The sequence below is a fragment of the Hoplias malabaricus genome, chromosome 3 (genome assembly GCF_029633855.1).
Source record: "Hoplias malabaricus isolate fHopMal1 chromosome 3, fHopMal1.hap1, whole genome shotgun sequence".
In the NCBI taxonomy this organism is placed as follows: Eukaryota; Metazoa; Chordata; class Actinopteri; order Characiformes; family Erythrinidae; genus Hoplias; species Hoplias malabaricus.
In genome coordinates this window covers 52,085,558-52,097,937 of record NC_089802.1, presented here as the reverse complement: position 1 = coordinate 52,097,937, position 12,380 = coordinate 52,085,558, and the positions used below count along the sequence as shown (strand labels likewise).

Genomic DNA, 12,380 nt, shown 5'->3' with positions numbered 1-12,380 from the left:
GCCTTACAACGCAAACTGTGTCCCAACTGAGGTCAATGACATTATTGCTGGTCTGCCATCCTCCTGACACACACCTCATTCACCAATTTATAGGGTAGAATCTATCACCTATAGAGGGTGCATACTCACAAAACCAACAAAAAAAGACAAATATGAACAAAACATCAAAAACTTAATTGTAGCCCCTACAAATGTAGTTTTTATTAACAAACAGAGACTAAACTAAATCTACGGCTAATGACTCGGCTGAGGCTAACGCTTCAGAAACATAAATAATGTGACTTCTAAGTAAATGTATGCCACATGGGCAAGTTCATTAAATGAAGTGAATTATACTAAAGTGTAGTATATGTTACATGTCTTTTGTATTTCTCAAATCGATATCACATTGCCTGTGTGTGTCTCAGGTTAGTATTGTCACGGTTCGAGGTGCCGGGAGCTGTTCTTGGGGAAAGTGGTGAGGATGAAGAGGAGGATGAAGAGGAAGTGTGGTTGTTCTGGAAGGATAGCAATGGTGAGGTGAAAAGTAGAAGCATCAGAGAGCTTGCTCAGGATGCCAAAGAGGGACAAACAGAAGATCAGGAGGTGATCAGCTATTACAGGTACACACATGATGCATACTTATACACACACAAAAACTAGAATTGAGGAAGTACTAGTAATTGAGTTTGAGAATCCAGTGCTGACATCCAATATATTAAGTGTACATATCTGCTAGTGCTTACACAAGCACAATATTACGTACATGTATTCCTATTAAAATTATGGAGCCATGTTTAATTTATATTTATAAAATTACAAATGGAGCAAAATGATAATTCCACACAGAAGCCTAGCAACAACTAAAAATTCTGCTCTACTTCAGAACAACAGATACATCACAAATAATCCCATGAAAAACTCCACCAACACATGGATGCTGCTTGTTGTGATTTTTCTCTGTTAGATACCAGTTGAATCTGTTTGCTCGGATGTGTCTGGACCGACAGTACTTAGCCATCAATAAAATCTCAGCTCAGCTTGATGTGGACCTGATATTGCGCTGCATGTCAGATGAAGATTTGCCCTTTGACCTCCGAGCCTCTTTCTGCCGCCTGATGTTGCACATGCATGTGGACCGTGACCCGCAAGAACAGGTCACACCTGTCAAATATGCGCGGCTCTGGTCTGAAATCCCCTCACAGATCTCCATTGATGAGTGAGTAAAACTTTCAGCCTCCACCTTTTTTTAGATTTATTTCCCTTTATTTTATATATTTTTAATAAAACATGTAAAATATGTATATATAAATATTGCTACTCTGGGTCCAGCACTGCAAAAACTTCACAGTGTAACCTTGGAAGGAGGGTAGGAAACTACCCACCTCCATCCCCCTCCCCACGAATTTCAGTTCAGTGCTGTAAAATTTAATTTCACATGGGGGAGCTCCAAGAGCAATAAACCTATATCTTACCTAGTGATCCTTTAAAGTACCAGGTTGTTGAAATACCACAGCTTTGTAGCCTTTTTCAGCTCATTAATACTATATTTGTTGTGTTTCTCCATTAGTTATGATAATGATGGGACATCGCGTGATGTAGTGAAGGAGAAGTTTTCTCAAACGATGGAGTTTGTAGAGAACTACCTACGGGACGTTGTGTGCCAAAGCTTCCCTTTTTCAGACAAGGAGAAAAATAAGCTCACCTTTGAGGTACACATTTATACCTGCTCACTTTTTTCTTAATTCCCTTACATGAACACTGATGACCATGATCAAGCTGTATTACATATTCTTGATTGAATCCTTGCATTCTTCCCCTGCTCTCTGTGTTATAGGTAGTAAACCTGGCAAGGAACCTGATCTACTTTGGCTTCTATAACTTCAGTGACTTACTAAGACTGACTAAGATCCTGCTGGCCATTCTGGACTGTGTGCACATCAGTGCCTCCTTCTCCATCAAAATGGACAGAGAACCCGGCAAAGGTCAGACATGCTGAAGGTCAAATTTTCAGAAACTAGACAGACCTCAATGTTATAATAAAATGCGTAGATGAATATTATAAATGAGGCCAGATTGCCATATTTTCAAATTAGCTTAAAAATCTGAAAACTATTAAGTATTTGCATCTTGTATAGTTGCAAAGAAACAGAATTATTCATACTGGAGGTTATACTAGGGATTATTTTTAAGTTTATATAGGCCATACACCTAATGTATCTTGTATAGGCCAATCACCGAATATAGCCAGGCATGTTCAATGAAAGACAATTTTCACTTTTTAAATTTTTTTTCAGTTTACATTGATTGTTTTTGTCAGTATGTGTGGATGAGAACCAGAGATTTTAGATTATTTTTCCAACAATACCCTGAAAATGTGATAAGCTTTTTTGTGTTGGTTTGCCTGAAATGCATGTGCCTAAAAATACATGTAAAGATATTTAAATATGAGTGTCTTCTACTCTTATTAATGCTGGACATTTCACTGCATAGTTTAAACAGTTTTGTGCCTCAACACACGTAATCAAGCTGACTAACTAAATATGAAGTGCTTGTATAGGTAAAGAAAATTTGAGTCTGTAGGCAGTGGTAATTTCTGCTTGTTCCTTTTTTTGTCTGTGTGTGCAGGCAGCAATGTGATGCGCTCCATTCATGGTGTCGGGGAGCTGATGACACAGGTAGTGCTAAGAGGAGGAGGTTTCTTACCGACCACATCCCGTGCTACCCCAGATAGAGACTCTGTCAAAGCCCAAACAGAACCTCAGAAACAAGATATACTTGTCATGGACACCAAGCTCAAGATCATAGAGATACTGCAGGTAAAGATACACTAATTACTCATATGAAATCTTTGACTCTTGTTCCTCCTAGTCATGTGACATGGTGGTACATATTGCAGTGAAAAATCCTACATTTTTTCAAAGTATGGTTTCAAAGCCATCATGCTGACAATCGTCTCTGTACACAGTGAGAATGAGCAGAATAAAGCCAGAGTAAATGTATTGTGTGATCAGGAGCCGACTCTTAAAAATCGATTTTTCAAGCATCTTGGAGTCAACACTTGACCAGTGATTCAGAGTTGAATCTCTTGGAGCTGACTCCATCTCAATTTGTAATCAAGATAGAATTTGGCATAATTTGTACATGTGTATAAAATCAATGTGATTTGAACCAACCACTGAATTGACCATGAATCTATGCCGAATCAGTGCTTATCGGTGCTCTGGTGCTGTTTTGTTTGATTTCTATTACCTTTTTAAAATTTGAAAAAGAGATAATGTGTCGTTTCCTGTTTTAATGGCCAAAAAGAACATGGACCTATTAAAATTGATGGAATAAAATTTTCACTCTCACTATTTTAGTTCATACTCAATGTGCGACTGGATTACCGCATCTCCTGCTTGCTGAGCATCTTTAAGAGAGAGTTTGATGAGAGTAACTCTCAGGCAGAGCCCTCTATTAACCCAGACTCACACACAAGCGTCCAAGGTAAGTGTGTGTCTGCATGCTTTTGTGTTTGGCTCAAGGAAACCTTTAAGGAAAGACGATAAAATTCACATTTTATAAACAAGCTGTGACCTCACAAGTTTCACTCTTTACACAATGCCTGTGTTCACAATTGGATCACCGTCTTTTTATATGGGTATTTCCTTACTTTTCTGTTTTGTTACTTTTGAGGCACCCTGTATATTTATATAAATATTTTATTACACATATTTGAGTAAAATGGTTCTTGTTTCTTCACTTTAAGTTCCACTGACCATACAGAAGCACTTTGTAGTTATACATTTTTAGAGAATAGAGTCCATTTACTGCTCTGTATACATTGTTTGCCTCTTTTTACCTTGTTCCTCCATGGTCAGGACCACCACAAATCAGGTATGATTTGGGTGGTGAGTCATTCTCAGCACTGCAGTGACACTAGCATGGTGGTGGTGTGTTAGTGTGTGTTGTTCTGGTACGAGTGGATCAGACACACCTGTGCTGCTGGAGATTTTAAACACCTCAGTGTCACTCCTGGACAAAAAATAGTTCACCAACCAAAAATGTCCAACTGACAGCGCCTTGTGGGTGGTGTCCTGTGTCTACTGATGAAGGATTAGAGGATGACCAACGCAAAATGTGCAGCAACAGATGAACTACTGTGTCTGACTTTACATCTACAAGGTGGATGAGGTAGATGTGCCTAATAGAGTGGACAGTGAGGAGACACCTTCTTTAAAACTTTAGAAGCACTGCTGTGGATCAGACCCACTCGTACCAGTGTAACACACACTAACACATCACCATCATGTCAGAGTTACTGCAGCGCAGAGAATGATCCTCCACCCAAATCATACCTGCTCTTTGGTGGTCCTGTGGGGGTCCTGACCATTCAAGAACAGGGTGAATCTGGGCAACCAATGTATGCATGGAAACTATAGTCTGTAATTATAAAACAACAAAGTGCTCCTGTATGGTCACTGGAATTCACAGAATGGGCAGTGAGAGTAGAAACAAAGTGGTCATAATGTTATGGTTGATCTGTGTATATATGAGTGGGAAATAAGTGTAGATAATGAGTCCGTACACGGTTTTGTTTATTAGGTGCATTGGATTTTGAACATATTGAGGAGCAGGCAGAGGGGATTTTTGGCGGAAGGTGAGATTTATGTCTGGCTGATGTGTGATTATGTGTATACATTCCAATACCATTTTAATGCAAACATTTTCATGTGTGAGAAGTGAAGAGAACACCCCTCTGGATCTGGATGATCACGGGGGTCGGACGTTTCTGAGGGTACTTCTCCACCTGACCATGCATGACTATCCTCCTCTGGTGTCAAGAGCCCTGCATCTGCTCTTCAGACACTTTAGCCAGCGCCAGGAGGTTCTTCAAGCCTTTAAACAGGTAACACACAAATACACACTCATAATCATTAGCTTAATACTCAGTTATAAATATGAAGATTTGATTTTTGAGAGGTATTTCAAGTGAATTTAACTGTCAAGATGTAATGGTCAAGGTAAATATATCAAGTGAAAATTTGTCACGTGAAAGAATAACTATTTAATTCTGGCACTCATTGGAATTATTTAGTTCTTTAAACTTAAACCTTAAAGTTTATTATTTACTTTTTGATCTTAAATATTATTCAGTAATTACTTAAATCACTTGTACTCAATAAAAAGATTATTTGTAGGTTAATAAAGCCATATATTAATCTGTTTAATATACTTTAAGGTGTTAATTTTAGACATTCCTTTGATTAAACTTTTATAGACATTGTGATTGTAATGAATGAATTGGGTATATCTTAAATTTCTGAAATATTAATTTTAATATGAACTTAAATACAGTATGTCTAATTTAAAATCCTATAAACAGTTATAGAAATAAAATGTCATCCACCATTTTATATGTATTTGTAAGATATTTATTAGAGTAGTAGTACATTTTATTGTTTGTATTGTAGGGTTTTCTCTCATATACGTTTTGTGATTTGCAGGTTCAGCTCCTGGTGACCAGTCAGGATGTTGAAAACTACAAGCAGATTAAGGCAGACCTGGACCAGCTGAGGTCAATTGTGGAAAAGTCTGAGCTGTGGGTGTACAAGAGGCAGGGGTCAGACTCAGGACTCCACGCAGGAGAGGGCATCGTCACACAAACACACCACAAGGTCAATATGTAGTGCACTACAATTGATCTATTAAACTGTTAGCAGAATATTTACACATGAATTGAGTCAGGTTAATTTGTGTTTTTTTGTGGAATTTTCTTGAAGCTAACACAGTATGTTCCTATTCACATTCTCTTTAACAGGGTGATTTAACCTCTGATGGATTGGACAAACCAAAAGTGGAGAGCACAAGCAGCTCCAACTACAGACTCGTGAAGGAGGTTAGGCTGTTAGTTTTCCTTATCACATGTCATGTTCTTAAACTTAATGAAAGCCTATTTAGAGATGTTTTTGTATGTTTGCAGATTCTCCTGAGACTGAGCAAGTTGTGTGTGATGGAGTGTCTTTCTGGCAGAAAAAACAAGAAGCAGCAGCAGCGTCTCCTCAGGAACATGGGAGCCCACTCTGTGGTTTTGGAACTGCTGCAAATCCCCTATGAAAAAGTGTGTGTGTGTGTGTGTGTGTGCGTGTTTATGTGTTTGGGGAATGTATGTTGTTGTTTGGAGGTATTTTACAATATTTTGTATGGTTTTGTATGGTTGTAACATTGTTTAGCACTATATGTGTATTTGTCTGTAAGGGTGAGGATGTATGGATGCAGGAGATTATGACGCTGGCTCATCAGTTCCTCCAGAATTTCTGTGCTGGAAACCAGCAGAACCAAGCACTGCTTCATAAACACATCAACTTGTTCCTGAATCCTGGAGTAAGCTTTTACATCAATAATTATAGACATCATTTAATGTTGATGAATAATATTCAAACAGTTGCAGATTCATCAATAGAAATGGCATTGTATCACTTTTTTCTTTCCTGATTTCAAAACTGAACCTTGAATGTCAGTCAGTTCCCATATGTGTGAATAAAACAAGAGAATGATTCTCATTAATATTGCTTTGCGAGCTATGGAAGTTTTCCCCCAAAACACCAACCATTGCTATAAAAAAAAATGATATTCACAATATAAGCATTGCATACAGAGATATTTTATTTACATATATTTATCATGATTTTATATTTTATATCAATATACATTTATAAAACAATATAAATTATGTATTTTCATTTTGTTCTCTGTTTGTTCTCTTATGCCTATTAGATTTTGGAAGCAGTGACTATGCAGCATATCTTCATGAATAATTTCCAGTTGTGCAGTGAGATTAATGAGAGGGTAGTGCAGCACTTTGTTCACTGTATCGAAACACATGGCCGCAGTGTTCACTACCTCAAATTTCTGCAGACCATCGTTAAAGCTGAGAACAAGTTCATCAAGAAATGCCAGGACATCGTTATGGCAGAGGTTGGTGTGTGTGTTTATGCAGAATCCTGGAACAAAAGAAACATTTTTGGAATGCTGTAATTTATTATGGATATTTTTTCATGTGTCTGTATAAAGCAGATACTGCTATTGCAATCTGTCAATCAAGAAAAATATTAACACAAGAGGAAATGTGTACCTTTTACACACCAGTCTGTTTTACAAGTCAGATTTACTACTTTGCATTCTGGATGCTTGGTGCCACCCACCATTACGAGGTTAGATGATCTGTCAGAATGAAAGTGAGGGATGTAACAAGAATTAGGGTTTTGGCTAAATACATTTTAAATATTACAGCAGTGTTCCTGTGTTTATATAAGCAAACACATTGATGCTGCTAATGAAGAGGCAAACTTTATTTTTTAAACTAATTGCATATGAAAAATTTATTTAAAGAAGATTCTTTGTGCGATGCCATAGAACCACTTTTGGTTCCATTAACAATTATTTTTGATAATACCTTTAAATAGGTAAAGAACCTTAAGACTGAGTGAGTGAACCTTTAAAAGGTTCTTCACAGTCACAACTCTCTTAGACAAACATGCTTCTTTATGGAACCAAAACTGTTTTTTCTAGCTCTTGTATACAGCTCAAAGAACGCTTAGTAGCACCTTGATTTTTAAGAGTGAAGGGACCAGTTGCAACAGGTATTAAAAAGTCAAGTAAAGCAATATACAAGTAAACATTTAATAATTAAATATTGATCTAGGTGAATGGACAATGCAAGCCTGACTGTTTAAAACATGTGAATGCATAGAAATATAACATTGTAAACATAACATTGTGCAGAGAGATTATTGAGATTAGTATATACTTTCACTCCATTACGAAGCATATCTCCAGCACTTAAACTGCTGAACTTTTTAATGTCTGCTTTGGGAAGGCACAGAGAAGATACAGTGGGACTCTTGTTACATCTATTTTTGTTACACCAAAATACAAGATACTAAAATGTACAGTGGATTTTTTTTTTTATGACACATAAAGCAGTTACAGACAATGAATGAAAAAGAATGACACCTGAATGTTGTGTCCTTACCCCATTGAACTGTGGTGTTTGTGTGTGTGTAGTTGGTGACTGCAGGAGAGGATGTACTTGTGTTCTACAATGACCGTGCATCATTTCAGACCCTGGTACAGATGATGCGTCTTGAGAGGGAGCGCATAGATGAGAACAGTGCTCTCAGGTGTGTAAAGATGAGTTTATGTATATCTGAGACAGGTGTGGCTTTCATCAGCATGTGTTATTGGTGAAGGTTTATTGTTTGATTTGATTTATATAATTAAAGGACAAAAATTTGCGTGCAATTTCTGAGCTGCTTAATGGCACACTCAAGTCATCATGAATAATTTAATCATCACTGATTTTACACAGGTACATAAATATCAACATATGATATCTCAGTTTGGTGGCTTTTTTTGTGCTGCTTAAAGATAAATGCAACAAACAGAGTACAAGACCAATGCTAACTTGACTGTGTTTATTAGCATATAAATCAGTGCAGATTGAGACTCTCAGAAATAAAGACGGGGAAAGACTGCATGGGCAAAAAGTGAAACAATTCAAGAATCATTCAAAATTTAAATAGCAAAGAACATGCAGTATGTAATATCAATAAATGATTTCGAGAATTTGGAAAAATGTCTATATTCAAGGGGCAAGGCACAGAACCCAAAGGCAGTTAACAACAGGCACTGTATTGAAAATCATTGCATGGGCTTTGAAAAACTTCCCAAAACCACTCTCTGTGAACACAGTTCATCACTGCATCCACAAAAGCGTAAATGCAAAGAGAAAACCATTTATAAACAGGATGCAGAAACACCACTGCATTCACTTTACCTTCTCTCATTTAAGATGGACAAAGTAAAACTTTCCTGTGGTCCGACAAATCAGAATTCTTTTTAGAAATTATGGATGGTCCATCCTCCAGGCTAAAGAGGAGAGGGACCATCTGGCTTGTTATAAGTGCACAGCCACATGGCATGGGTGACTTGCATATTGGTGAAGGCACTCTTAATGCTGAAAGATAGAAACAGATTTCAGAGCAACATGCTGCCATCCAGACAACATCTTTTTTGGAGAAGGCTTTGTTTATTCAATTGAAACAAGCCCAGACCTGTCACTGATAGAAAAAGTATTTGTGAATTTTGGAACAAAAAACTTTCACTTTCTGAACTACAGCAATTGGTCTCCTCAGTTCCTAAAGGTTTACAGAACGTTGTTAGAAGAAAATAAAAGGAGAGGTGATGCAACACAGTGGTAAACCTGCTCTGTACCAGCTTTTTTGGATGCTGGCATCAAATTCAAAATGGGCAAATATTTTTCAAAAACCTATTATCTTTTTTGGTAAAACATTTGAAATGTTCCCTTGTACTGTTTTCCATTAAATACAGGTTTAATTTATTTGCATAATTGCATTTTGTATTTATTTACAATTTTCACTGTGTCCCAACATTTTTAGAATTTAGGTTTGTATTTATTTGTCTTACATACTGCACTTGCATGTATTATGTGTTATACCTCCTGTGTTTTCCTGGACTCCAGGTATCATATCCACCTGGTAGAGTTGTTGGCTCTGTGTACAGAGGGTAAGAATGTCTACACTGAGATAAAGTGCAACTCTCTTCTCCCGCTTGATGACATTGTGCGAGTAGTCACACATGAGGACTGCATTCCTGAGGTTTGTGATTGTGAAAAGATGAAAGGTTCTTATTGTAAAACAGTAGCAGTAGGAATGCAGTAAAATGTGTATGTGCGTGCAAATGCATGTTTAATCTAAAAGGGACGCTTGAATGATAAGTTCTGTCTTTCTCAGGTGAAAATGGCATATGTGAATTTCCTGAATCACTGCTATGTCGATACAGAGGTGGAGATGAAGGAGATTTACACGAGCAATCATATGTGGAAACTGTTTGATGACTTTCTGGTGGACATTTGCAGGGTAAGGTGCTCTGATATAATTTAATTTATATATTATATTAGTTTGATTTAATAAATATTATTTTATTTTTCCAATTCAGGTGCTCTCAGAAAGTGTATTCTCTCTAAGGAATCTTAAAACATATGCTGCATCAGGCTAATCCTCAATAAAAGTATTTTAGATAAAGTATTTTAGCTAAATAGCCAAAGAAACTTGACAAATTTGAGTAGTCAGTTCTCGTGAACATGGTTAGAATGTGAGTATGTTTCCTAAACATGTTCATTGCAATAGACATCAAATTGCACATTTTGTGTAAACTCCTTTAAGATATTTTAGAAGCATTAGTTATATACATATAAGTCATGTGTAATTAAAAAGTAAGTCCATTGTGTCTGTCGCCTGTGTGATATCTGCTTTTCTGTTTGCAGGTGTGTAATAACACAAGTGATCGTAAACATGCAGACACTGTTTTGGAGCGATATGTCACTGAAACCATCATGAGCATTGTCACCACATTCTTCAGCTCACCTTTCTCTGACCAGAGCACCAGCTTGCAGGTGACCACAAGCATTGAAACCTCATTTTATCATTTTATATATATATATTTCTATATATATATTCCTAGATGTGCTTGTGATACTTTTGGTATCATAAAATCTCTCTCTCTCTCTCTCTCTCTCTCTCTCTCTCTCTCTCTCTCTCTATCAGACGCGTCAGCCAGTGTTTGTGCAGCTTCTGCAGGGAGTGTTTCGTGTATATCACTGTAACTGGTTGCTCCCTGGTCAGAAGGGCAGCGTGGAGGCCTGCATAAAAGTGATGAGTGAAGTTGGTAAGAGCTCATCGTACAGAAACAGTATCTGTTTATTCCGCTTAAAGATAAAACTACTCTATTGTTATTGATTAAATAATAATAGAAACCTTTTGAAATTTGTAGCATTTAAACTTTAGTATGAAGCACTTGGCAAGGAATGGAATATTTGCAGGTATTTAATCCCATAAAAATAAGAGCCCTCCAAATTCCTGTTGTTTAATAACTACACTAGCCCGTTGCACAAATGATTTGACATCTTTTGTCTAAACATTGGACAAATGGATGGTGGATTGGCTACTCAAAATATCCATAGTGTGAGTGAATGTGTGAGTGTCGCACTGAGAAGGACTGGTGTCACCTCCAGTGTGTGTTCCCACCCTGAGTCCAGTGATTCTAGGTAGGCTCCGGACCCACTGCAACCCCCTGAATTGAATAAGTGGTAACAGACAATGAATGAATGAATATGTGATTATTCTGTTTCTTAGATAGCAACACATTGATTTCTGCCAACTACTAGATTTTAGGTACTTTCATTCATTCATTCATTCATTATCTGTAACCGCTTATCCAGTTCAGGGTCGCGGTGGGTCCAGAGCCTACCTGGAGTCATTGGGCGCAAGGAAATACACCCTGGAGGGGGCGCTAGTCCTTCACAGGGCAACACGTACACACTCACACATTCACTCACACACTCACACCTACGAACACTTTTGATTCGCCAATCCACCTACCAACATGTGTTTTTGGACTGTGGGAGGAAACCGGAGCACCCGGAGGAAATGGGGAGAACACAACAAAATCCTCACAGACATTCACCCGGAGCGGAAATTAAACCCGCAACCTCCAGGTCCCTGGAGCTGTCTGACTGTGACACTACCTGCTGCACCACGGTGCCGCCGATTTTTGACTTTAAAGCTTTTATTATAGATTGAAATGTTATTTTATATCTGTGTCTTGCTTGTATGTGCTGTACAGCTAAGGGCCGAGCCATAGCCATCCCTGTGGATCTGGATTGTCAGGTGAATAATTTGTTCATCAAGTCCAACAACATAGTGCAAAAAACAGCTCTGAGCTGGAGGCTGTCTGCACGCAATGCTGCACGAAGAGATTCTGTCCTCACTGCATCCCGTGATTACCGCAACATCATAGAGAGACTGCAGGTGAGACACTGACCAAATGCTTTTATGACTGAATAGTTGTAATTAAGTCACAAACATTGATGATTATATAGGCTGGTTTAAATGTTTCAGATATGAAAGAGAGTACTCTTACTCTAAAAAGAGATTTATTTTGTGAGGAGGGATTCAAGAAATCCAGGGTTTGTGTTGTTAACAGTGTATTTATTTTCTTCTACCTCAGTGCCTTACTTTGTGTGTGTGTGTGTGTGTGTAGGACATTGTTTCTGCATTAGAAGAGAGGTTGAGGCCTTTGGTGCAGGCTGAGTTGTCTGTGTTGGTAGATGTTCTTCATCGTCCAGAGCTGCTCTTCCCTGAGCATACTGAAGCTCATCGCAAGTGTGAGAGTGGAGGATTCATCTGCAAGTACGAGCCCACAGTCTGTCCAACACAGTCCTACTTGTCTTGGGCACCACTTTCTCACTCATATCTTAGCATTACAACCCATGTACACTTTTTTTTCCTCAAATAAAACTGGAAAACGAACATTTAAAATTTCACCTCATTTATATG

At 37.9% G+C, this 12,380-nt stretch overlaps 1 protein-coding gene across 4 annotated transcripts in view; it reads left to right on the top strand.

The window, feature by feature from the left end:
- Nucleotides 1-12,380, top strand: part of itpr1a (inositol 1,4,5-trisphosphate receptor, type 1a) — a 44,328-nt gene that overhangs the window by 18,713 nt on the left and 13,235 nt on the right. For all 4 annotated transcript variants that reach the window (XM_066663833.1, XM_066663831.1, XM_066663832.1 and 1 more), the window contains exons 19-38: nucleotides 408-602; nucleotides 947-1,198; nucleotides 1,550-1,691; nucleotides 1,817-1,964; nucleotides 2,608-2,798; nucleotides 3,342-3,468; nucleotides 4,567-4,621; nucleotides 4,705-4,870; nucleotides 5,469-5,639; nucleotides 5,783-5,860; nucleotides 5,945-6,082; nucleotides 6,220-6,345; nucleotides 6,739-6,939; nucleotides 8,029-8,144; nucleotides 9,506-9,641; nucleotides 9,777-9,902; nucleotides 10,310-10,438; nucleotides 10,590-10,710; nucleotides 11,668-11,852; nucleotides 12,085-12,233. In XM_066663833.1, coding sequence (XP_066519930.1) covers nucleotides 408-602; nucleotides 947-1,198; nucleotides 1,550-1,691; nucleotides 1,817-1,964; nucleotides 2,608-2,798; nucleotides 3,342-3,468; nucleotides 4,567-4,621; nucleotides 4,705-4,870; nucleotides 5,469-5,639; nucleotides 5,783-5,860; nucleotides 5,945-6,082; nucleotides 6,220-6,345; nucleotides 6,739-6,939; nucleotides 8,029-8,144; nucleotides 9,506-9,641; nucleotides 9,777-9,902; nucleotides 10,310-10,438; nucleotides 10,590-10,710; nucleotides 11,668-11,852; nucleotides 12,085-12,233 — 2,952 coding nt within the window. The remainder of the gene's footprint in view (nucleotides 1-407; nucleotides 603-946; nucleotides 1,199-1,549; nucleotides 1,692-1,816; nucleotides 1,965-2,607; nucleotides 2,799-3,341; nucleotides 3,469-4,566; nucleotides 4,622-4,704; nucleotides 4,871-5,468; nucleotides 5,640-5,782; nucleotides 5,861-5,944; nucleotides 6,083-6,219; nucleotides 6,346-6,738; nucleotides 6,940-8,028; nucleotides 8,145-9,505; nucleotides 9,642-9,776; nucleotides 9,903-10,309; nucleotides 10,439-10,589; nucleotides 10,711-11,667; nucleotides 11,853-12,084; nucleotides 12,234-12,380) is intronic.